This window comes from Onychostruthus taczanowskii, unplaced genomic scaffold (assembly GCF_017590055.1).
Source record: "Onychostruthus taczanowskii isolate IOZ18803 unplaced genomic scaffold, ASM1759005v1 scaffold6, whole genome shotgun sequence".
NCBI classification, from domain to species: Eukaryota; Metazoa; Chordata; class Aves; order Passeriformes; family Passeridae; genus Onychostruthus; species Onychostruthus taczanowskii.
Genome location: NW_024503679.1, coordinates 15,560,303 through 15,586,360, shown reverse-complemented (window position 1 = coordinate 15,586,360; position 26,058 = coordinate 15,560,303). Strand labels below are relative to the sequence as shown.

Genomic DNA, 26,058 nt, shown 5'->3' with positions numbered 1-26,058 from the left:
CCAAACCTGACAGAAAAGCTTCTTCCAAACAGAAGAAATTACTTTAAAGAATCAAGAGGAATTGATTTTTGATTTTTTCTAATCTAGATGCAGCAGACTGCAGTATGTATAAAATTTAAGCATTTTCCTAAATCAGTTCTTCAGCTGCTAACAAAGTTACTTAAATTATTATTTTACTTGAATAATGAAATGAGCCTTTTAAATTATTATTAAAAGATCAGCCTTTGCTGGTAAAGCAAAGGAAAAAAACCCATGTTTAACAGCAAAAAATATTATTACAATTAATCTGAATTTCCACTCAAAACTCCATTCCTTTTCTTTTTGCAGTTTCCAAATTTTTCTGGTATGGTATCTGAGAGTTTGCTGTTGTATCCCAAAGGCAGACAAAACTTTCACTTAGGATTTGCTGCCTGGCCAAAGAACTGTGTCACTGTAAAAACTGCTCTGAATTTATACCTGTGCCTTCCCTCTGCAGACAATGCTTCCCAAGAAATAAAACAGTAACTCACCCAATAAGTCTATATTTAAGGACCATTAAGGCATATTTGTGATGCCTCTGACAACAATTTTTTGGGGATTTTCATCCAGTACTGTAAAGCTAGAAAAGAGGAATCCCTACCCATTTCCTCCACTGCAGATAGAGAGCAAAAAAATCCATGTAAAAATGCAATGCAACAATCATGAATTGACCTTTCTGTTACCCAAGAGAAAACTTGGGAATAACTGAAATTAATACATTGGAGGCTGCAAGAAGATCCCCATCTGATGTATTGTTCTAACTACTAAAAGAAAAGTACATTTAAAGCAAACAATCAGTGCCATTGGTTTCAAGTGGATAGGCTGATTCTAAAGAAATTTAAAAATGAAAAATAACATCAGTGACATATTTCAGAAGCCGCCCACAGTTTTCTCTACAATATTAATGCATCTCCCTAAAAAACCTTAGAGTGGTATTTCTCAAACTCAGCCTCTGCCCCTCCTGGGAATTCTGAAAGGCTGAAAACAGTAGCGAGAAACCATTTGGTAATTTCTTTTTAGCTACAAAGGGAACTTAAAAATAAAAATCTTCTGAAACATTTTACAAAATATGTTGAAACCAGACTGATGTATGCTGGCAACAGCTCAGCTCCTCTAGAATATCAGGAAAAGTATTTATTTCTGCAGCAAGCCCTTAAAGCCATCCCTTATTTCACAGCGGTGAGGGAATGCAGCTACTGCCAGCAATTAAACTGAGTTCTGAATTTGTTCGCTTTTTGAGGGGGGAAAATGAAAAAGATAATTGAAGTTATCAACTGGAAACTCACACCCAGCAGCCACAAAACACACTGGGGAGGATGTACAAAAATGGGATCACAGGGAAAGGCTGGGATCACCTAGGGAGTGACAGAGGCTGAGCCGAAGGGGAACTCGGCTGCTCAGTGAGTAGGTCTAAAGTTTAGGAAATGCACTGCTTGTACTCTGTAAAAAACAGCAGCAGAAGAATTGAAGATTATTGGAATAATTTCCAGCATTCAAAACATCAGAAAAAGCTAATATCAAAAATCTATAGATCTAAAATATTAATATCAGACAGAGAGGGATGAGTGTAGAATTACAGAGTGTGCTTGAGAGCGTGAACAAATTCCTCCAGCTCGACAGGACACGGAGAGTCCTGTTTTTAACTGCATATCATACAAGCTATTTTAAAGTTCTAATTGAATTTTGTGTTCAGTATGCCTCTGCTAGAATGTCTGAGCCTGACATATGTTTTTATTGGTCTCTGAAAAATAATTCCCCCCAATGAGTTTTAGATGTCTATTAAATTTCAGTCTATCTGGCACAGAAATGATGTACCATTTTGGACTGAAAATTCCTATATGAAAAAGCAGAATGTCAGTAAGGCTCAATGTTATACTTCACTTCATTGCCAAATACACCTGTTAAGATTTGAATATGCTTGCAAAGGTATTTTTTTTTTAAATTGTGACATCTCTGTAAATTCAGTCTCACTGAAATTGCTATGGAAATGCAGCTAAGAATTCCAGCACCATAATGTTTATCTATTTTTAGGAGGCAGTAAGTAAAGTGCTCTGAACATCAAGACAGGCTTAAGATGCATTGTTATGCTATTTTAAAATGATTTTTGCAGAGTAGAGCATAGGTGTATAAATGGGAGTAGAGCATGGCTGTACCTTAAGTGCCACATATAAAAATAGTATTTCTTTTTTTTTTTACGAAGGCCTCTTAAAAAATTCCTTCAAAGTAAATAACTTATATGCCTACACAATATGATTCAACTACTTAATATAGTCAACTGTAGAGTAGAAAATTATAAAAGAATCCCCTTATCCCAGTTCCCTGTGTAACTGGATGACAAAGCAGACCTCAATCATCACTGCAAGATTTCCAGCAGCACCCAAGGAAACAAGTAAAGCCTGAGACTCCAGTAAAGGTCTGCTATGTTATTACAAACATGAAAATACCATTTCCTTTGCAATTATCCATGAAATAAAATATGTAGAAATCTACTTAATTCACTATGACACTTCTGTATTTATAAAAGTTAAAACTATGCAGAAAGAAACTTTAAAAAAATCTTCTTCCAGCTAAAAAATAAAATCCTAGTGAAAAGTTATCTTGATTTAGCCAAGGGATAGAAACACAGGATGTATAGGATTAAGGATTTCCTTAACAGACCTTCTGTCTCAATTATTCTGTATATTTACAGTGCTATATAAATTTAAATACAAAACTACAATCTCTAGTCAAAGCCAAAGGTCTGCCCTTTGAAAAATTAGAAAAGGAATGCAGCTGAAACATTTGTAGTTAAATTCACCGTTGCTCCAGAACTGAAGTGAGTTCTTTGGTACCTGTTTCCACAGCAGCCACATCACACTGCTCTGGCCAGATCATTTCCTGAGCTCTGCCTCCACACAGACCAGCAGCTCCTCACAGCCTCTCCTGCTCCTGAGCTGAACACAAATTCAGTTAAAGGAAGGCTATGGGGAGGGGGAAGTTTCCAGGCTTTTGTAAAATCCCCTTCTTTAAAGATCCTAATTGAAATTTCTAGTATCTTTATTTAAGCCCTTATATATTTTTCTAATGCTTGCATTTCTTCTACCTCCCACATTAGTTTTATAAGTTTTAATAGTTTCAAATCCCATTCGACTTCAAAATAAATAATTTCATCCAGGGCTGTGATTGCACACTAATTTTATAAATATATACACTACCAATAATAAATAGTCTCTATGTACCTCTGTCTTTCATATATGTCATATACGTGCTTCTCTACTTTAATTTGCATTAGTGCATTAACACTCCTGAAGAGGCAGGTTCCTATGAAAATGGAAACACTTACACTGCTCCAAATCAACTCTTTATCAAATGATCTTAGGTACTGTGGTGGCTGCCAGTAAATGTTTTTTGAAACAGGAAAGTGTAATGCAGATAAGGAGAAGGAAGGTGATTAATAAAGTTATTGAGCAGTTTTCATCTTCAATATATTTTTTTTTTCCCCAGGGAGACTTTGCTTATTTTTGTATTGTAAAAAAGAGGGAGGGGAAAAAGAAAAACACACAAGTCTGAACACCAAGTCAACAGCAGACTCATGGTCAAAAACTCAGTTGTTCCTAACTTCCAGCTTTGTGCTTAAATACTGAAACACAACTATAGAATAACTTCCTCTTGGAATTATTCTAGGAGCAAAGGAATCTCTACCTGTAACCAGGAAGAATATCAGAACTTCAGGGTCAACCCCCAAAATCCAATATCTTCTTGCAGACTCTCAGGGCCAATACTGAGTATTTCTGAGAGCTTGGTTTCTTGCCTGTAATTCCCAACCGGGGACCTGGGCTAAAGGCTGCCATTATTACCGATTACAATACCTACCAAAACAAAAAGAAATTCACAAATGATGTTTTCTGAGAAACTGAAACTGTACAAATACGTTTTCCAAGTATAAAAAAAAATAGCTACTCACAGACTACTAAATAGTACCCCATTTATATGCAGCATGCAACTGCTTTCACTTGAAGACACAGATCGGTTTGATAACTTTGATATTTAATGGCTATTAATCTTTAGCCTTAAAAATGTTAATCTACTGTAAAAAAATAAACTATTTCCTGTTTTACTACCGAATATACTCTTCAAAACCTCAGATGCAGATATAAAACTTACAGCTATGGATTTTTATATAAATCACTTAGTATAAGATTCAAATAAACTGAAATTCCCGTTAAGCCCCACGAACAAGGCACTGTTGCCAACCTCAGAAGAGTTTCAGGAAGAATTCCAACAGAAGAATTGTCCAAAAATATTGTAAATTTTTTTTTTCTAGAAAATACATATTGCAGTAGACTTACAAACAAGATTCTTCCCCAAAGTACTACAGCATGAGATCTCAACAATTCCCTGTACAGTCAGACTGAACTGGGAACTCCACTACCAAAATGCCAGCTTGCTCTTTACCCATCTCATCTCTTATACAGCATCTTATTAAAGTAATTATTCATGAAAAGCAGAGAAGACAGTGTTTGGATATTTACAAAAAGGGCAGCAGAGTTTGTTTACAGTGGTTTGTAAACATACATTGATAATTATTTGCTCAGAAGCAGAGAGCTGTTTTTGTCAGCACTGCTTTCCCAGTTCTCCCTCCAACAGCACAGAAGTGGGATAGTTCCAACACTGTTACACTGGCCACAAATTAAAGCTACTTTTTTTTTGGTAGCAGAATTTACTTCTCATTAACATTAAACCCTTAAGGTATGGAATCTGCAAACTGAAAGTTACAGTATCTGTTTCCTTTGGTCTTTAGACACTGAGGAAACACGGGAGCAGTCTAAGCTTTCATGCTTAATGATACATCCTATGACTGAGAAACTGCAAGTCTGGATATTATATCATCTCCTAAAATCCCTAAAATCCCTGACACTGCAACTATATAGTGAGAGGCTTCCAAAAAGGAAACCAGAAAGAAATGTGCTTGAATGAGAAGGGGCAGGCAAATTAAACCAAAATTGCTTAATTGCTTGTATATCTTATTACCAACTTCCACCTTTCCAGAAATTCTCTTTCAATTTCAGATATGAACAAAAACAACACCACAAATCACTACAGAAAAAGCAAGGAAATTCCAAATGCTTATTTATGTTAGCTACTGACAACAGATCTCAGCTGATTCACTTCCAGCCCACACTGACTTTCAGTTTCTTTACAGAATATATAGGTTATCTAATTCTCATTAAAAAATTACCACATTCAAAAAAATAAAAGCTATAGGGAACAAAAAAAAATGGATATATGAAACACCACATCCTCTGTAGTGCAGAGACCATTCTAGATGGATGATAATTTACCAGACCATTTTAACATATTTGATTTAGCAAACTCTGCCAAATGCTTATCAGCAATTCCTCAATGCTTTAGGAAATACTATGATTATGAAACATTAGTACAGCATTCCACGTTGAGAGAGGAAAACTTTCAGTAGATCTAGTACGCCAAAAACTGGGAATCAAAAGTGATCCAGAAATTCAGAGCCCAATACTTGTTCTAAATATCAGAAGTTAAAATCTCTCTTATTTCAAAGGCATCAACAAAATCAAATCAAAGCTACACAGCACAGAAACCCCTTCAAGTTGCAGGAATGAACTGTGGCATTTTTTTGTCTGGTTTAAGGGAGGGAAGGAGGGAATGTGGGAGAACACAAAGCAGCCAAAGCTCTCTTCTGCCCTAGTTGTAGTGCAGATGAAAAAGCCATCAACTGCCGAGGATTTGCATGGCAATAAAAAAGCAAAACAAAAGACACTAAAAAACCCCTAAACAAACAACAAAACCAAACTCAAAAATCTTACGTGCTAAGGCCAGAAATAAAATGAGATTTTACAGTTCACTCTTTTAAAATCAATGCTTCCTGGATATATTCAAACAAAACTAATTTAAATGAAGTACACTTAACATTAGCTCCTTTGCCGAGTAAGAGATTCCCAGTATCACAATCCCTTCACCTTCCCAGAAATTTTCTAGTGCATTTAAATAGCATCAAGGGGCAGAGAGGAAGCTTTTTTTTTTTTTTTTTCTGGGGGCTAAATTCAAAGAAGGCTTTTAGAGGACATTGTGTCCTGTGATTAACTTCCCTTACATACATACTTGTCACTTCTTGTAAGAAATCCAGACAGGGTCGGCTACTTCCAGAAATACTTATTGAAACAGCCAGTGGGGTCTGTCCTTCATAGTTCCTTGTGTTAGTGTCTGCTCCGTAATTATACAACATTTGTGCACAAAGCACATCATCTCTAAGAGCAGACAAGTGCAAGGGTGTCTGTCCATCTTCCAAGCGCCCCAAGTTTGTATCGGCCCCTCTCTGGAGGAACATTCGGCAGTACGAGTGATTGCTTTTGATCACAGCGTATCGTAACAGGAAACCATTCTGAATGTCGATGTTGGCATTGTGGTCCAGGAGGATTTTCACACAGCTTGACCTCTCCCGGATAATGGCCAGCTGGAGTGGTGTAGTACCTTTATCACTGAGCGGATCAACCTCAGCCTTGAACTCCAGGAGGAGCCTGACAAAGGAGTCTCTGCCGTAGTGAGCAGCGACGTGCAGGGGAGTCCAGCCGTCGTTGCTCTTGGCATTAATAATGTCACTTCTGTAGTCAGACTCCAGCATCAGGCGCGCAATCCTCGCCCGGCCGTGCATGGCTGCGTAGTGCAGAGCAGTGAAGCCTCCAATTAAGTCCTTAACCGTGGGATCAGCTGAAGTTAAAATAAAATGTAAAAATAATTAGAAGGTGTTACGGTAATCTGGTGCTGGAAAAAAAAAAAAAAAAAATTCAAACAGTAACTGCTAGTCTTTCCAGGCATAGCATGACAGGATTTTTTGTACTTCAAACTGATTCTTGCTTTCATGAACGTGCTATTTTTAAGACAAAATTAAAATTGTATTTAAGAACGAGTTAGAATTTTTTTTTGTTTGTTTCTCATACATATGTTTCCGTTTGACAAATACTTTTCCACATCTTCCTAGCACTCTTAGGAATTAATTACTAATTACTCAAATCTCTCTGTCCATCCAGTTTTCCCCCAGCTCTACAATATTACATTTCTTTCTCAATGTTCAACTTTTTATTTTCCCTTGTGTTGCTTCTTGGTCTTAAAAAGAAGCATGTGTAGAAACATCTGCTGTCCCAAATTGCGGATGTTTTGTGGTCTGGCAGCATTGTATTGTTTTTAGGGTGTAATGCTGTATTAGGTAAAATGTTTCTCTGTGGTCTGCAGGATTTCCAAAGCATGTAGGATATATGTTATTTTAGATTATCTTGATAAAGTCTCTTTTCATAGATGATGAATCTGTTTAGAACCTGTTCTGAATTTATAGTTTCACAAGAATTCAAGAATGTAAAAACTCACTTCTGAAAGGAATCAGATAAACTGATAGTGCAGAGTACAGGTAATTACAGATTTATTTCCCCTTCACATAGCACAAACACTCAGACTGATTTATTAATCTAAAAATTAAAATAATCCAATCAATTTAACTAATTTCCTCAGGACACCCAAACTTGTTCTACAAGTGACTAATTAATTACCCAAGGCAAGGTGCCATTTCTCAGCTAGAGAACAAGCCAGGATGTGAAGTTTCTCCTTCCACCATCCATGGGTGCTGCTGTTGGACACTAAAAAGTACAAACTACAGTGTGGAAGTCTGAACACTTTCCCAACCTAAGTTAGATACCATCTGCACCAGAAGACCTGCTCTAAGTTCAAAACAATATTAATTGCAGGCTACCCTAGACTGAACACATCTGAACACACAAAGGTGCAAACACAAAACAGGAATAAGCTTCCCAACCCACTGTGATCATATCCAGGTAACATCAAGACAGATATTATACCAAAATTAAAAGACTGGAAGGAAGGAGTACAGAATAGAGCTGCAAAGACGATCCAGCAACTTTAAGGATATTTCTAAATGGAAAGAGAAGATGGAGAGGAAGGAAACAAACTAACCAAAAAAACCAACATAAAAATGAATGCAGCATGGCTACACAGAGAAATAAGATGTGAGAACTGCCTCTAGTGCACAGAATAGGAATAAACATAGAAATAAGGGATATGTTAAGGAAAGTTTAGTTCCTTGCTAGTGACAACTTCCCTCATCTCCCATGAAAAGCAGAAGTTTCAGTGCTCTGAAAAGTCACACTAACCTGAGCTAAAGGAATGAATGAAGCACCCACAGCTCAGCAGGAAAATGTAGCCAGTGACTGAATGGGTGTTCTTAACCTGCACTGTGATCATGTCCAAAATGCAGCAAAGAATCAGCACAACCCACACAAAGATAATAATTCAAAGTGATGCTGCTCCCAGGGTCTCTCTCTTCACAATAGCTCAGACTATTCCACATTGACTTCTGAGTGGTGATAAATGAAGTGGGTAACAGGCATGAGAACAAGCAGAGGGATGGTACAACCTGAGGGGCAGAACTGGGGACAAAGAGGGACATGCTGGAAAGGAGACAGCAGCAGCCAGAGCTGTCTTCCATCAAAAACCATTTTTAAAAGAAATATTCTTTCAGTTGCACCTTCTCTCTCCCACACTGCAAAATGCATGCAAAGCATCATTTCAACCCCCAAATGAGGTGCAGCTCATTGCCACAAGCCTGTTTAATCAGTGCCATTTCCAAATTCAAGCAGATATGGCCCAACTTTTATATGTGCACCCATATGCACTTTTATACTGATTGCTGTAATCCAAACCAAACAATTTCCTTGCAACACCAGGATGCCTTTTACCTATAGTTTTAAGCACCTTTCCACACCTTCCTTACTTCCAAATATAATTGGTTTTGACCACTAAAGTGAACCAAAAAATTACTAAGTCGTGTAAGAGAAGTTTCTTAAGGATAGGAAAAAAACCTCACAGTTGGGCTACCAAGCAACACAAACAACCAACCTTTCCATAACAAACCCCCTAGAAAAACCTCGTGAAAATATACTTTAATTCCCATTAAGACTATGGATTTCTAGTGAGCCAACAGCCTGCCTCTGGATTAGAGAAACAATTTTAACAGGATCGAAATGTCTGTTGCTATTCCACCAATGTCCTGCTGCCACCTCCTGGAAAACTTCCGAATTTCACACGAGATTTTAGCAGGGGCTGGACCTGCATGAAGTTGCAAACAAATTCCATCCACTCAGTCCCTGTCTTAGTAAAAGTAACACTCCAAAGCTGATGCTGCCTAAAGAACTTGTGCTGCTGTGGGGCTTTTGGCTGATTTTTCTAAAATTTTCAGTATTGGTATCATTTTGTAAAGAAACTCTCTTCCCCTGGAACATGAGCAAGGTAGAAATGAATTGGGAATGACTCTCAGATAACCTTTTAGAATCTGCAGAGGGGTAAAAACTACCTGGCAGTTTTAGCTAGAAATGGATCAAGCACTTGCCAGCAGTTCTCCATCTCATCTCCATCCTGACTGTCAAACAGTTCTTTCATTCCAGGCTTCCCATTAATATGGGGAGAGCAGAATGCAGAAACATGAACAACTGCATTTGGTCACTTCCAATGTTCTTAAATATAAGTCAAAATGCAATGGCAGAAACCTTGAAAAGCTTATCAAGGGTACCAATTACTGCAATCAAGTTACTTCAGATAGAAAATCTGTAGCATTGAATGATACTGAGATTATTTTATTTCATGTGAAAGTTGGGCACCTAAACTAGATATTAAATAGTTATTTAAAGTCCACTGTTAATAAAACTCTTTCTAATACTGCAATATAGAGAACATAGAGATTCATAAATAAAAGACCCATATTTCAGAGTTTCAATTTACAGCTCAGTGGGACAGTTTTCCTTTATTCTTGATACCTTCCTTAGGTCACTCCATCACAGTAATTTGGGAAGCCAAGAAAGCAATGCTTAAGCTTGAGTACTTCTATTATTTCAAGCTTATTTCCCTCAGCTAGGGCTTAATTTTGACCATAAGGTTTAGAAGCATGGCTACATGCAGCTTCTGTTTTGAATTTCCTAAGATAACATTGATACAGAAGATGTCCAGGAAAGCATTACTGTTCAGAGACAGAAACACTTTAGGAGCTTAGAGGGGGTGAGCATTTGGCATTCTCTAGATCCTCCCAGATTCTGCCTGACCTTACTAAAATTGAGATACCTTGAAGCCAAGACTTAAAATAAATAAATACGGCTGCTTGGCTACTTTCTCTTACTATTTCATTTCTAGGAGCTTTAGTGAATTATTTCTTCATTTTAATATGAATAACCAGAAAGTGCTCAGTTGATACTGAGAAGGTATCACCAAGGGACAGCTAACTGAGCACTTTCAAGATTTTAGCTTGTTGGAACATTAATAGTGGTGCCTGGAAATTAATAAAACATATTTCTTGTCCAGTCTTGGATTGTCTGTCTCTATAGGTCATATTAAAAATTTACAAAGTACATTAAAGAGAAAACAGGCTTGTTTTGCTAGATTACTAAAGATTACTAAAAACTACACTCTCTGTTTTGGTGTTGCTTTGTGACTGTACGTTTTTATGGGTGGGAAGAGATGGCTTCATAGAATCTTCATTTTAATAAAACAAGACAAACACACAAAGAAAGTAAAAATTCACTATTTCTTATGAAAACTAAGTTTCTCCATGGTTATGATGAACTTTCTGCATTTCACCAGTTTCTAAATAATATTTGTTATCTGACTTATCCCCTCTGTATCTAATTGGTATTTCTGCTGGCTTCATCCTTTAGTCTGGACTGTTTTTTCTGCATTTTCCCCATCTATCTGTGTCTTCTTCCTCAGCAGATAATAAAAAGCTTCCTGCTGTTCCACCACCTCCACTCAAATCAGCCAATCTGCATGCACAACACTGTCCTCTGGCTCTTTTCTTTGCTGGTGAGCAATGATGGAAGAGAAAAAGCAAAAGCAGGAGGCGGACAGGTCATGACTCCCATAGGAATCTACTTTTTATTTCCAGGTCAGTGACCAGATTCCTTCTCAGCCTTTATTAGCCCAACTCACCCTCCATCCCACTAGCAGGCTATGCTGGGAGCCTTGCAGCATCTCAGATCTGAGGCACAGCACTCTACACTCAGCAACAGCCCACTGTGGTTTTCCCAGTCCTATTTTCCCCATGAAAATATTCCCAGCTCTGCTCAGCTCCATCACCCCCCCAGACAGCCACAACCACCACCAGCCATCCCCTTCCTTCCCATCTCAATTCCCTCTTTCCCACAGAACCCCACAGGCTCCCTCTCACTGTCACTTTATTACCAATATATACTTCAATACTCTCTATTTTACCATAAGATTCACAACAGAAAAGGACTCTTTCCTTCACCCAAGTATGTTTTTTTGTTCCACAGGGATTAAGCACCAGCAGCAGAAACAATCTACTCCAGAGGGAGAAAAATAGAGACCACATGAGCAAAGGTAGACACAAACCTCTCCCTAATGAGGGTGGCATGATTAACTCAGCTTGTAAGAGTCAACTCACTTGCTACTTAATAACTCATTTGTGAGATTATTATGTGATAAATACTCATTGTTTTTATGCCTCTGTTTTGAGGGAAAACGAGGCAAGGAAGCAGGCAGTGCCAACTTTGGGGAGCGAGGCTCAGCTGCAGGGAAGCTGCTGTGGATGACTAAACCTCACACTATTTGTTACTCAACTTTCTCATCCTGGTGATTCAACTCCAAGCTGCCTCAGGACAAAGGTGTTTCATTACAGGCAGTTTTCATGAGGCATCACATTCAGCTGCTACTTTGTATGGGAAAGAGTAACAACAAAAATAAAAACAAACCACTGCATCAGCAGCTATGTGTTATGAAAACCTATAAAAGGAAAATACATGGGAATACAGAAGGGATTGGGGGTTTTTATCATCTTTAAACTTACAGATAAAAAGTTTAAAGCAATGTATGTGATTTAAAGCCTTAAACTTTTGAAGGCTTGAGATTAGCTGCATATATTACTTTTAAAAAGTGGAATTGAAAGGTATATAATATATGTAAATATATATTTTTTCCCCCCTTCCAAGAAGGCCATGAGGGTTTGCCCTTTTTATGTGGTTACAATCTATAGTAGGTGCATCCACAGTCCAGTTGCTCAGGCTGTATTTCACCACTGCTCTTAAGGAACAAATCACTGATTGTACCATTACCACAGTCTGTTAATGCCACTCCACTTTCAGGATGATCCATACAGCTGACAAACCCAGTGACAGACACAAGGGGTCCATATGGCTCACATACACCAAGCATCAGAAAGATCATTTCAGTTTCCTTGGGACTGAAAACCTCATCATTCATTTGGTAAGAACAGTGCTAGAATAGAGGATGCTGTTCTTCAAGAGCACTGATCAGAACGTGGAGAACATCTACTGATTTCCTCTCCAGTACCACTTTAAAAGATTAGGATGATCCCTTTCTAAAGCTTCAGGTGGCCTTGGAAGATGATAAAGCAATGAGAAATTCTGACTGTACCACCTCAGGGATGATAATCATCACCCACATGAGTACCACTTAAATCAACAAAACTCAGTCAGTTCTTGAAATAAAGTTTCATTGTGGCTGGATGTAGGAGAGCTGTAAATTCATCTGGATTAGCGACAGTGAAGTCCTTGCACAAAGAGGACTGTTTTCATAAAATTTAGCAGATTCTCTTAAAGCCTATATTAAATTTAGTCTTTAATACAATTGGTTAACTTGCTTTAGAATCTGAAACAAGCTTCCCTAGGATTTAAATTCAGGGATCTGCCTTCCTCTAATAATACCCCCTAACAGAGAAGAAAACCCTGTAGTGAGTGCTGTGAGTGCATTTCATTTTATAATGAGTCCTTATAATGCCCTATTTTCATAATGCTTATTCAGTCCTTCAACAATTCCTAGGCAATGCTGGGGGGAAATAGTTATTAAAATATAAAGCTAAGCTATGATGTCATTCAGAGAGTATGCATCAGAAATAAACAGATATTAGGAACAAAAGAATAAGAAATAATTACAAAAGATAACCAGAAGTATTTTGATATCTAACCAGTGCTGGAAAGCTCTGCAGTGCAAACTGGGAAAGAAAGGTGTCAGAGGATGTCCTGGCTTGACTATATGATGCTTCTATCCCCAATCATCTGTTCTGTTTATGCTGAATAATAAGTTTTGCACCTTTAAGACTTGTTCCAGAGAGTGAAGGGGGGAGGAAGAAGCGCGGAGTTTGTTTTCAGACACTGCACTCACTCCTCCACATTACTACTCCTAAACTGTTGTTGTCTGCAGATAGACAGACAGCAAAACAGAACTCTCCTTCATTTTAGTTAGTTTTAACTAGCTAAAGCAAAAAAGTTCCCTAAACTATAGATTTTTTTCCTTTTTTTTTAAACCTATTTAAACCTACTCTAAACTAAACACCCAAAAAAACACCAAAACCTCACAGCTACAGCTCACCAAGCCAGGCCTGAGCCACAACATTTCCAATGCCAATAAAACTTATAAAAGACTAAGTAAGCCAAACTACAACCCCAAAAAGAGACTCTCCTGAGTTTATGATCTCTTTTAAAACAACAAGATTTATTATTTAATAGTATTTAAGTTTTATTATTTAATTAACTATTTTCCCAATTTTCTCCAAAAAAATGTTTTTCCCCCCAAACCAATTAAGAAAAGAACCAATTAAATCTACTTTTCTAAAAGAAAAAACCCTTTAAAAGCTCTCTCCCAAATTTACCCTAAACCAAAACAAATACACATGAGTACAAAGACTTTTCTCTGTGGGGAACTCACCTCCATGTTCCAGAAAAACACGGACACACCTCTCCTTGCCTCTTGCTGCAGAGAAGTGAAGCAGGGTCCAGCCATTGGCATCCCGACCGTTGGGAGAATATCCCTGCTCCAGCATCTTGCGCACGGTGTGAACATCGCCGGCGGCCACGGCAGCCTGGATCTGCAACTCTTCCTGCAGCTCAGGGTTCCTCCTGCAGTGGTGGTGTAACATCCTAGCTGAGTCTGGCCTTTACAGGAGCCTCATGAGCTCACACGAGTCACCTTCAGTCAATGGGAAGCAGGAATAAATTAGGATTGGGATCAGAAATGGGGTATGTAGGAAAAGAAGGATTAATGGAATGTGATGCTAAGACTTCTGTCTGCATGCTGAGAAAAGTGATGTTACACAGAGGATAAAGCCCAAATGATCTCACTCTTATTAGCAAAATCATAGTACATGGTGACATCACTGAACTGCAAAAGAAAAGGACACTTGCACATTATAAATAGTAAATGTTTTCTTCAGAAGTGACAGCATCAAGCAGCAGTTCACAACTAAAGCAACTGAGCAATGAGCAAAATGAAAAATCTTCAGAACCCACCACTCATTTCAAAATCACACTGTGGTTAACATCACTACCTCCAGAGACAGTGGTTAAATAGATTATCCAGACTAAGGAATGGATAATCCAAACAGTTGCAGGAATCACCACTGCATTGCTACAGTAACTGAGCTATGATACTCTTTATTTTTCTAGAAATGCACCTCTTGTAAGCTTCAGTGAAAATATCTTACCAATAGAATCCTGTCACCTACTGCATGTATTAGTAACACTAATGTTCAAATTGAAAATTTTAATTATATTTTTTCCTTTTTCATCTTTTTTTTTTTTTAATTAGTCTTCTGTTTTTATTCTGGCTTGAGCACTTAATTAGTACACAAAGGCTGCAAAGAACTTCTACGTTCCAAAAATCAAATACAAGGGTAGTATTTTATGAGCCCTGAAATACATTTAAGTGAAGTTACTACAGTCCTGTCAAACACCATGAGAACATATGTCAGAATAATTCCATTTATAATTACCTTGATACAGTACATAAGAGCAGGGCCAAAAGGGTATCTAAAATAGCCACTGTAAAAGAGCCTAGAAACAAGCACACATTGGGAAAGAGAAATAGTATGTCCTCCATGCTCTGTTTGAAAAGTACCACCTGTAGTTCTACTTGGGGGCAAGAAAATGAACAGGTATTTAGGGATTGTTCCCCAGTACACAAAGTTAAGTGATTGCATTTTCACATACATTGTGTATTATATCCCATAGTCCTAAAATAGAAAGGAGTATCAGAAGAAAGAATAAAATCAGGGTATGAGAAAGGTAATGCTGAGCAATAGGAGCCTCAGAAAATATTCAAACGTGGATGGATATCAACACAGACCTAGAAGATTAAAAACTCCTGAAAAGTTCATCAACATTAAAGTATAAAGAAAAGTCCTAATGGTGAAAATGAATTCCAAGCAAAACTTAAAATTTACAGTAATTTTTTGGTTTTTTAGGATGTCAACAGACATCATCACCTAAACCTTCTTTTAGGTATCATAAAGACTTCCAGATCCTCGTGATCCACAGGTCATTCAAAAGTAATTGCAGTCACTCTCCATATCCCACTGGACACTTGTTTTCCTGTGATGCAGGTATAGCCACAGACAAGAGAAAAGTGAAAGCATCAATCACTGCCAACTTTGCAGACAAAGGCACAGTGTGTATTTGCTCTTCTGCAACCTCCTCGTGCCCCTGGTATGGAAGTTTTTATCTGCTTTTTGGAGAGATAGAAACTCATAATTAACAGGTGCTCCAGTGACCCTACTTACCCTGCAGATATGGAAATTACACACAGCAAACGCCTGTCTTTGACATTTATAAATGCTTCAGCTTACCATGTATGGCAACAATCACTACTTCAGCATAGGGTTATTAAAGAAGACTTTTTAGCTCCATATGTTATACATGGCTTAGAAACTGGCTTTGTTTTGTTTTACAGTGTGAACTTCATTATCTGAGACTGGGAGGAAAGGGGATTTGCAAAGCAGCAACTGCCAGCTCAATAGGTCAGCTTTTGCAGCATATTCCAAAAATCAAACTTGCTTAATCTGATGACAATGGAAGTATTTCTATTGACTCTAATAAGATTTTGCTAAGCTCTTTTCTAAACTCCAATTAGCACTTCAGAACATGCTCACCTATAAGACAGCGAGCTTGACTTCACTCTGCATCACACCACTAACAGCACTGGTAATGAAATTCCAGCTGCAAGGGTAAGATCTTTGGATTTGCAGGTGAAAACTGACAGTAGAATCTAACTGATGACGATGAGTCATGCAAAACCCTTAAAAAATTGCAATTCAGACCATGTCCCTTTTAGCCCTAGTTTCTGAATATCTACAAAAACAAGATATGAAAACTTTTCTTTTTCAAACTGAGAATACCTGATCAAAACTTAATGCAAACAAACTTTATGATGCCATTTTTTCAGTCCTTTCTTGTAAAGGACCAATACTTGCAAGCCCTCAAGTGATCCTGAAAATTAAGGTCAGGCTAGTTGCTCAAAATGCTACAGAGAAAGAGATGGGATGACTAAAGATGAAGGGAAATGGGATTTCTCATTTGAAGGGCCAGCAGTATTCCTTCCCCCTGCAACTCTCTGTGAAGACAGTTGGTTGAGGAAAAGCAGAGCTCTCTCTCTCACACTTCTCAGCTGGTGGGTATATTTGCAATGCAGCATTATAAAAAATTGGCATTGGCTCCATATGTTGCATGTGACTAGCAGAGCTTATTCAAATTAGCTGGTACTAAAGTACATAAGTACTAAAGCATACAAAGCAGAAGACAAAGTCAGGCAGCTCCTTTTATCACTTGCACAGTTTCTGTAAATATCCACTCTTCCATCTCACCCCTATGGCAAGCAATGAAATTCAAATGACAAGAATACTTAACCATAACATTAAAGGTTTCAGGATAGTTTTAGGTACACACCAGCTTTGAAAACATTTTTACTTCTGCTCCATAGATCATTTAAAACTCCTGTTTGCAGAGCCCCATTTAAGACATCAATCTTTGGAGAAGAGAAAGAGGACTACTGGAAGTAGCCCTTTGGCATTTAATATTTAATGTTTTGCAACTGTAATCAATCTCATTCAGAACTCAGCATGCATTTGGGTTGCTACATATTGGCTTTCTGCATGCAAGTAAAAAAATGAAAGGAAGCACAGGGGGGGAAAATATACCTATATATTCTTGGTTATAATGATTTTATAGTGCCATGAAAATGGAGGACAGCAACAGTTACTTAATTGATTTTGCAAGTACAACAGGATAAACTCAATGTGGTCCTGAATTACCTTATAAGAGGTTGTTACTCTTTGATGGATGTCCCACTCTTCATTGTCTTCACTGTTCATAATCTTCTGTGCCCATGTGTGTCAAACAACCTGCTACCCCTTAAAAAAATGGTATTTCACATTAGTTGTAAAGAATAAAAGCCAGAGGTTTACTTACTTTTACTTTGATTGTGTGTGAGAATGCTACATTTTCATGCAGCTATGTCAGAAAAGACCCAAAGTGTGTTTTCTATCATTATCAAAGAGTCCTCCAGAGGTTGAGGAGGGCAGAGTTTGCTTCTGCCACACGAGGAAAAGGCTACAGAGAATATTTTATGGAAGACAAGAGAAATGAGTGATGTGCTTCCTGTCTGGAGTAAACCTTGAAGAAATGGTCTACACCCTTCTCTAATAATTACCTGTATCTGCCCCTCCTGTATGGAACAAGAATGGATACAAAGGTTACAGTAGGTACTTCTGCCTCACTGCTCAACATCTCCCTGTGGGAGTCAGATGCCAGGAAAAACATTCAGGATCCATTTAGCTCTTCCCAAACTACTTTTGTGGGCTTTTTTATTTGTTTGTGGGGTTTTTTTATTATTGTTTTTGTATGAGGTTTGGGTTGTTTTTTTTTTTTTAAATCTCCATCCCATCTCTGTTTCCCTATGTAAGGAATAAAACCTGAGCCCCTAGACCATTGAGTTGTGTCCTTCAGCTGGATTTGCAGAGCCACCAGCCTGTCTCCTCTCCCTCATGTGACAGCTCAAGCTGACACACACTGCGTTTCACGAACAGGTAAAGCCACCTCCACAGTACAAGAAAACCACCAGCTCAAAAATCTTCACCCTTTTCTTCATAAAGAAAAACCAGCCTTTTAGAATCAAGGTTTACCAAAAGCCAGTTACAACCCCTGTGCAGATTCCTCCTTCAGACTGGCCCCTCCTCATCCCCCCTGTCACCTGCAGTTAATGGGATCAGCCCCAGACCATTCCTCCTGTACTCATCACTGTTCTTTCACTAATTCTTTGTACACCTTTATCTGACCTTTCATTTCCTTTGGCTGCAAACTTTTAGTGAAAGGCCCCCTTATCTCATCTGAGCACTGCAATCATGTAATAAACAATAAAACCATTAAATACTTAATTGTACAGCTGATCACACAAACCCAACTGTGACTTGTTTCTTCTGCAAACGAGTTGCACCAGAGCAGTTCCATGAACTGTGCAGCTCTCAGATTAAGTTGAAATTTCTGCCACTTAATGCAACATAAAATCATGCTTTCACAATGATAGCTGAAAGAGGAGGATGAAAAAAAGCCCTTTTTATCCCTCTTATGCACATTTTTCAAGAGCTTTGCTTCCCAAGATAAAACATAGAAGGTCTTCAGATATGCTTACAGCCCTGCACAAAACTGCACTGCCATGACCTAATTTGATCACATTTCTAGCCTTGTTTTTCTGCATAGATGATCAGTCGTTCACCTTTTTTTTTTCAAATTTTTGCATGATTTTCACTTTAAAACCCACACATTTTTTATTAGCTGATGCAAATTAGAATTGCACTGACTTCACAGACTACAGACAAGGTAACAGATTGCTCCACTAAAAAAGTAACAAGCTTTTTCCCCCCAAAGGAAAATTAGCTGCATATGGCAAGAGTAAGATCTGCAACTTTAATAAAAATAAGTCATATTTAGTAAGAGTAAAGCTTCCTCACTCAATGACTTAACAAAGTTTGATTAAAACACTAATAATAATAATAGTAGAGGCAGCACTAAGACAAACATCCTCATTATCTATTGATAATGTCTCATGTTGTCAAAGAGATCTTAGACTTTTCCACATCAATGTGTCACTTCTTTAAAGTCACTGCAAACATCATGTGGAAAATTAATTCCAACACATGTATACACTTACTTTAAAGAAAGTTAAAGGTTGGTACAAAAAGCAAGACCTCAAAATTCAGTATTTTGCTCATTCACACGGCCTGACAGAAAGACCTGATCCCTAAACTCAGAGATTACACACCCAAGAGCAGCATAAGGACCATAAGTTATGGATGTCAGCCTAACTCTGTACAACAAGGGAAGTGTACCATTACACATGACATTTAGTATCTGGCACAGACCTCATCAGTGTAGATCTGAGTTGCCTGTGGTTGAAGTATTCTGAGACATTTAAGTCAAATAAACAACAGAAAAAAGGAAAGCCCTGTGGAATAAGGATAATCACATCAGCCTTCATTAGTCTCACAACTCACTTCTCCTACCCATTTCAAAGCTTGAACAAGCTAAATGTGTTCTCACTCACATGGCATTTTAAAAATGGTCAATATATTTTTGACAAACTAAACACAACCATCATTTCAGCTGTCACTCACGCTCCTATTCCAGGAGCTCTTCAGACAAGAGAGTAGGGCAAACAATTGTGTTGTCATTTGCATTCTCACACCCCAATCGTGAAGTTTGCGAGTAACATGTGAAATACCAAAATTTCACAGAGCCTTATAATCCCAAATATATTTTCTGCTGAAAGTTCCATGCTACAGCCCAGACCCCAAGTGAGGTATCCCTGTGACTGAAATGAAAATCACCAAGCAACACATGCAAGCTGCTGGGCCTGAAAGCAATGAGTTAACAGTGCATGAATCTAAAACACCACAGAGGAACTGCTGCTTCAAAGGAAAGAAGCCTTCACTCCTCACAAGGTGTCATTAAAAGTTACACATTTCTCATGAGAGCTCCTGTAAGGCCAGCTTGGACATATGAAATTTAAAATAACCAAAAGAGTTAATCTACAAGTGCCCCACCAACTTCAGGTGTTCCTAGAACTAGAGGTGGTGCTGTTACACACTAATAAGCAGCTGTTGTGTCCTTACATTCTGCAGGTGGGTGAAACTGAAGCACAGAGGTGTCATTTTACCACAATTATCCATCTCACTGAGAGGTTCTGAGGTCTGACTTTGGGCCTGATGGAGAATCAGGGACATCACCCAGCTCAAACAACTTCAGGTGTGCAAACCTGAGAGAAACTTCCCCTTCAGCAAGCACAGCAACCACTCACCATCCTCAGCACCCCCAGCCATACACTGGCGACCTTAAGCACAAGCAGAGCCCCAAGAATAAAATCCTGCAATTCCTTCTGAAGGCAGGACCTCAATGCTGATGCTAAAGCAAGGCCTTCCAGCTCTTTTTTCAGTAGAGAATGCTGCATCAGGTTCACACAGCCAGAACCTCCTCCCTCAAGATGTGCACTGACAAACTGCAGGGAGCTTGTGCTCTGCAGCATGCTTGGAGATCCTCGTGTACCAAGCAAAAAATACCAATTCTCCTCCAACTTACAGCAGTGCTATCACCAAGTTTTAAACAGCAAAAGTCAGATGGAAGCTTAGTAATTAATTTGTAGCAAGTGTTAATTGCTAAGATTTATGTATTTTCACGTGATTTACTATCATTAGAGCACCCAAACACCAACACTGCATGGAATGACAGAAGCAGGAACCAATGGTGAGCTCAAACCATATTAAAGGAGTCACTTCAGCCCTAATTCTCAGAGCACAGCTGATAAACCAACTGAGTGCTGCTTAAAGAGTTTGTGTCATTCAACAATCTCTACAAGTACATTCAATATATATTTCTATTTAACACAGCCTAAAAGAATCCAAGTGGACAAAATTTGTTGGATGTCTTTAGTGGACAAAGCAAGATTTCACTGGGATAATATCATTCTGTAAGCATTGCTGGAACAAAACAAAACCATCCCTCAGACAGCACATTTCCTTTAAGGGTTGAGAATTCACAATGAGGAAAAACAAACCCAAAATGAGCATACAGCCTGAAGACCAAAGCTTTCTCTAAAGGGCTGCTGCACTGGCAACATGCTGCATTTCTTCCAGGGATCAAGAGCAGGACTTCAGCACATCAGTGATCTCTGTGCCCTGTTTAAACCACGTGCAAATTTCAGCCAGAAGTTAATTCCCTGATTCCCATGAACTCAATTCCAGTCTCTGCATCTGAATCAAACTTTGCTGCACTGGCATTTCACACTAGGAAGGAACTTCACAAATCAAATGAAAACTTAGGTCTCCTGTTGTGAATAAATCCCAAAGATCCCATGAATTGTTGGCACCACGAGGTGTCCTGTTGGAGCAGCTACAGCCCTGATGTGAGAAGCACTGGGTGGGTTGGGAAATGGGAGTTACAATAAACTAAATTCAGATGAAACAGCTGTGCAATAACTGGTAAGTTTGTACTGATCTGCCTCACCTATTAGCAGGAAAATCCCTCCTGGAATCACACTGGGCATGTCCACATGTTCTGCCATTAGTCCTGAGTTATCAAAATAACATGGAAAATTTCTTCCCTGCACTTCCAAAGCGTGCCTCGGGATTTGCTGCACTTGTGTTACAGAGGGATTTTCTATTTAATCTTCAACACAGAGCAACCACTTTTTGTCTTAATCTAAAGACATCTGTATTGGAAAAATGATCCAGCCTTGACCAAGGCTGCTGGCAACAAATACTGCTGTTTCTCCTGCAGGCTAATGCTCAAAAACAACTGATTGCCAACAATGAACAACGTTTTGGTACAGTCAGTGACATCTCTGAAAACACGACACAGACCAGAGGGACCTCCAGGGAGGGCATCTTAGCCAAAAAGCCAAGCTCACCTACTTTTGAAACAGATTAAAATGGCTTCAAGACAGACCCTGCATTAGAAGAAGGCACAGAGTCTCCATCCTTTGGAGCACACTGACAGCAGGATGCAGAAAAAGTCTGACTGACATCATTCACCCCCCACTCTCTCTGCTAGGATCCATTTCTTCATCTCACCACGTAAAGCACGCAATTCTCCCTACGAGCAGCTCTCCCCCTGAAACAGAACCTCCCTCCTACCAGCAGCATTGGTTTTCATGACTCCTTTCATTTTTTCCCCTTAAGCACCCAACAGCATCATCATCTTCTATGATCTCAGCCCAAAAAGTAAGTACTTGTAAGCAGACACCATCCAATTAAATTAATTTCAATTTTTGCAGCTCCGTTACAACACACACACAATAAAGTGACCCACATAGGAGTGAGGTATGACTAAACCAATGCAATGCATTTACCATGACCTACCCCAATAAAGATTTGAAAATCGAAACAGAAGCAATGCTGAACCCATAAATTTATGGAAAGACTTAAAGAAAAGATCCTTTTAACGACCTAGAGCAAAGTATTTTTAAGTGACACCCCTGAGATGAAGACACAAACCCCTCCATTAAGTAGCAATTCATAATCAAAACAACATTTTCAGAATAATTCTGGAAAATTATAAAGTGTTACAAGAGCAACTGTACTTCAAACGGGATTAAGAGCTTTCCAACTTTAAAAGGTCAACAGCAAGTAGGTTTTAAAAGAACAAAGAAATCTAATGCTACCTATTCAAATCCATAAAAACACAAGAGGCCCCAATCCCAGCCAAACCATGTGTCTAGGATGACTCTGAGAGTCTAAATGAATCATCACCTTTCTGGGGGCTTTTTGAGTGCTGTTTTCTCTCTTCTCTGTTATTTTGTTCTTTGGAGTCACTATTTTTAATTCTCCTTTAAGGCAGCTTAAACCTAAAAAAAAATAAAAAAAAAAAGTAGAACTGAGCCACACAATGACATAAAAGAGAGAAAAGAAGAACAGAATTGGTTAACACAAAAGCAATAGCTGGGCAAAATAGGAAGAGCCTTCACAAATTTGGAAGGAAAGGGGTTAGTCATCAAAACCGGGATCTCTCCTGGAAAAGGAGGACACTCTCCCAGGATACCAAGGAGTTAAAGGGATAATAACGGCAGCACCGCTGCCCTGTCAAGGCAGCTCCTCCAGGGAATGGAAGTAAAGATAAGTGCTAAAGAATGGGACAGGAAGTAACCCAGAAAGCTGAGCTGCTGGGAAACCAAACCTCTCCCTCGCAGGAGTTCACGCTCCAGGAGCCGTCAGCCGCGCACACACACACACAAAAAGCCGGCCGAGCCCCGGCGCACAGCCCCAAGGCCCGGCGGCCGCCAAGGCACCCGGAGCGCCCCGGGGGCTGGGGACGGGGACCCCCCTCCGCGGGCAGCCCCGGGGGCGGCCCGCAGCCCGCCGGGGGAGCGGGCAGGGGCGGCGGGGGGCTGCGAGGAGGGGCGGGGCTGTTGCCTTATGGGCGTGGTTTGATCATGCGGGGCGGAGCCTTGGGGAGCGAGGCTGTGGCGGGCGGGGCTGAGGGGAGAGCCCGGGAGGGGCTGAGGGAGAAGCGGGCGGGTGAATGAAGGAAGGGTCGCCGGGCGGGTGCGGGGGCTGGGGGTCTCTGCACTGTGCGGATGCCGGCCCGGGAGGCCGTGCTGGTGAAGGGGCGGGAGGCTTCGGCCGCCCTCATCCCGGCAGGACGGGGCTGTGAGGGCTCTGGAGGAGCGGCAGCTCCGGGCTCGCTCTGCCGCCCCGGGTGTCGCGGGCCAGGCCGGTGAGGCGGGTCCCGGTCCGCTCCTGCCCGCCGTGGCTGAAGGCGCTCGGCGGAATCGCAGCCAAAGCGTGCGGCGTGCTGAGGGGCCACTGTTAACGGGGATCGCGCTGCTCAGGTTGTTTGGAAACTCTGGAAGGAAATGACACTGATTTAGGGGCGTTTACAGTGTGTCAGCACTGAGCAGAAGCTTGCGTGCGGCGTGCTGAGGGGCCACTGTTAACCGGGATCGCGCTGCTCAGGTTGTTTGGAAACTCTGGAAGGAAATGACACTGATTTAGGGGCGGTTTACAGTGTTTCAGCACTGAACAGAAGCTTATTTATTGAGAGATGAGCCTGCGAAGTCACTGCAGGTACAAGGAGTCCAAAGTGCATTTTATTCCTTAAAGGCTGCGATCATTTCTTTGTAAAGAGATCCAGAGCCTTCAGATTCATAACCCAAAAGTCGTGGACTGAGGTTTTCTGCGATCATTTCTTTGTAAAGAGATCCAGAGCCTTCAGATTCACACCCAAAAGTCGTGCACTGAGGTTTCATTTAGCTTTATCAGATTTAATTTTTAATGAAAACAGGATGGAACTTTGGATAGTTTTTCTAGAAAAAAGGGCTTTAAAGCTCATCTCATTCCATCCCCTGCCGTGGTCGGGGACACCTTCCACTGTCCCAGGCTGCTCCAAGCCCTGTCCAGCCTGGCCTTGGGCACTGCCAGGGATCCAGGAGCAGCCGCAGCTCCTCCGGATGCCTCCTGTGCCCAGGGCCTTACTCCCCTTGCAGGGAACAATTTCTTTTTAGTTTCTCTGAACTAACATTGTTGATAGCACATTTTCCTTTTTTTTTTTTTTTTTTACTAGCACAAATGGCATATAGTGGCATGCAATAACTCAGGGATGTAAGTGAAGAGTCATAAGTTTCTTCCCCCATTCTGTTTGCAGCTCCACTTGACTTTGGTTTTGATTTTAAAGCATTATTAATGATGAAAGCAACATACAAACCCCCTTGTTTTTTGTTTGTTTCTTTCTTTCTGCGTAGTTTTCCTTTCTGTCTCTTACATGATCGGTCTATATATAAGGTTTTTAGAACGATTCCCTTTTGTTTATGCAGGAATCTGGCTCTGTGAGGCGTTGCCTTAATTGGTTTTTAGACGCTGTCATGAGTAACTCAGATAAATAATACAAATAAGGGTTGGAGTTTGTCACTGCTTTTCTTTATTCTTCAGTTTTGAGCTCTTCACTCTCGTGCTGTGTCTGAAACAAATTTAGTCCTTGTCTGATATTTTCTCCCTCTTTGAAGTAAATTCCTTCAAAATTTAAGCCCCCTCATTTTTCATTTCCTTCAATGACTTGCATTTGTGAACTCGTGAGTGAAACATATCTTAGAGATGCTTTTGTAAAGTTTGCAGGTTAATGGTGGAACACAAATGTGTTCTGGGAGGATCCAGGGAGGCACAGCCAGCACGGTGTGGTGGAGCTGAAACCTCACAGTGGGTGTCCTGGAAAAGTTCTGAATCTCCTCTGCCTTAACCACCTTGCTGGATCGTGGGAACTTGTGTGTGAGATCTCTTCAGCCCCCACATAAAGTCATACTTCAAGCTGATCTCAAAACAGGAGTCTGTGTGTTGAGATAGTTTTACTTTATTAGGTATTAATTTAGGAAGAAACAAAGCTCAAGGATGGGAACAATAGCCATATAAAATATTCAGAGTGATTTCTGAAGAAATTTTATAAAGTTTCAGGTCATAAATTTCCACCTTATGTAGAATTCTGAAAAGATTCTGCAAATGAAGAGATTTTATTGCCTGAAATACCAGATTTATTCTTAACATCCAGCAAAATGTGGAGTATGGGAAAGGATGGGGGAAGGGTTCTATCAGGTGAGGAAATGCTGTAACATTTTGGGGTTTTCAGGTCAGCCCTTGCTGAATGTGTCTTTAAAAATACCACACCAGAGGGAATTGTAGATTACTCCTGCAGGCAGCTTCATGCTCTCAAATTTTAATTCCTTTTCTGAAGGAAATGGTTCCTGATGTTGGGAGAAGTGATGAGTCAGGGTAGCACATCTTGGTCTACCTCTAATCCTTTGTGCCTTTGGGAAGCCATTTTGTCAATACACGCTTCAGTTGCAATGAAACAATCAGGCTGTAAAAATGAAAGTGTAATTTTCCATGTTTGATGTTGCTTTTAAAACTTGTGAAGATTATAAGCTAGAACAGAAATGCCTTATATACTGACTTATACAATCTCATTCTTTTTTAACATTCTGCTGAAAAGAAATAGTAATTTAAAATACTTGGTCTGATGATAAATGCAGGTAAAACTGATACATAGATGGGAAGATATTTAGAATTTCTTACTGGTTAGAAGACTGAACTATTTTCTTCCTTTGGTAAGAAGGGGGAAATGCAGTATTTAAGTAAAAGCCAACTATGGGTGGATGGCTGCAGGATTCTGCCTGGAATTCTACCTGGTTGATTAT

The 26,058-nt window shown here is 39.7% G+C and overlaps 1 protein-coding gene across 7 annotated transcripts in view; it reads right to left on the bottom strand.

The window, feature by feature from the left end:
* ASB7 (ankyrin repeat and SOCS box containing 7) overlaps nt 1–22,722 on the bottom strand; it is a 44,094-nt gene extending 21,372 nt beyond the window's left edge. For 3 of the 7 annotated variants that reach the window (XR_005953727.1, XM_041418833.1, XM_041418835.1), the window contains exons 1-4: nt 22,628–22,722; nt 17,141–17,239; nt 13,765–14,025; nt 6,133–6,738 (exon numbers count right to left, since the gene is read on the bottom strand). Coding sequence is in view for 6 of the 7 variants with exons in the window: in XM_041418833.1 (XP_041274767.1) it covers nt 6,133–6,738; nt 13,765–13,975 (817 nt within the window). In the remaining variant the exon portion in view is untranslated. Of the gene's footprint in view, nt 1–3,701; nt 3,867–5,411; nt 6,739–13,764; nt 14,026–17,140; nt 17,240–22,627 lie in introns of those variants that run through there. The other 4 variants (XM_041418836.1, XM_041418837.1, XM_041418831.1 and 1 more) reach the window with 4 other exon arrangements.
* Nucleotides 22,723–26,058: the final 3,336 nt, after the last annotated feature.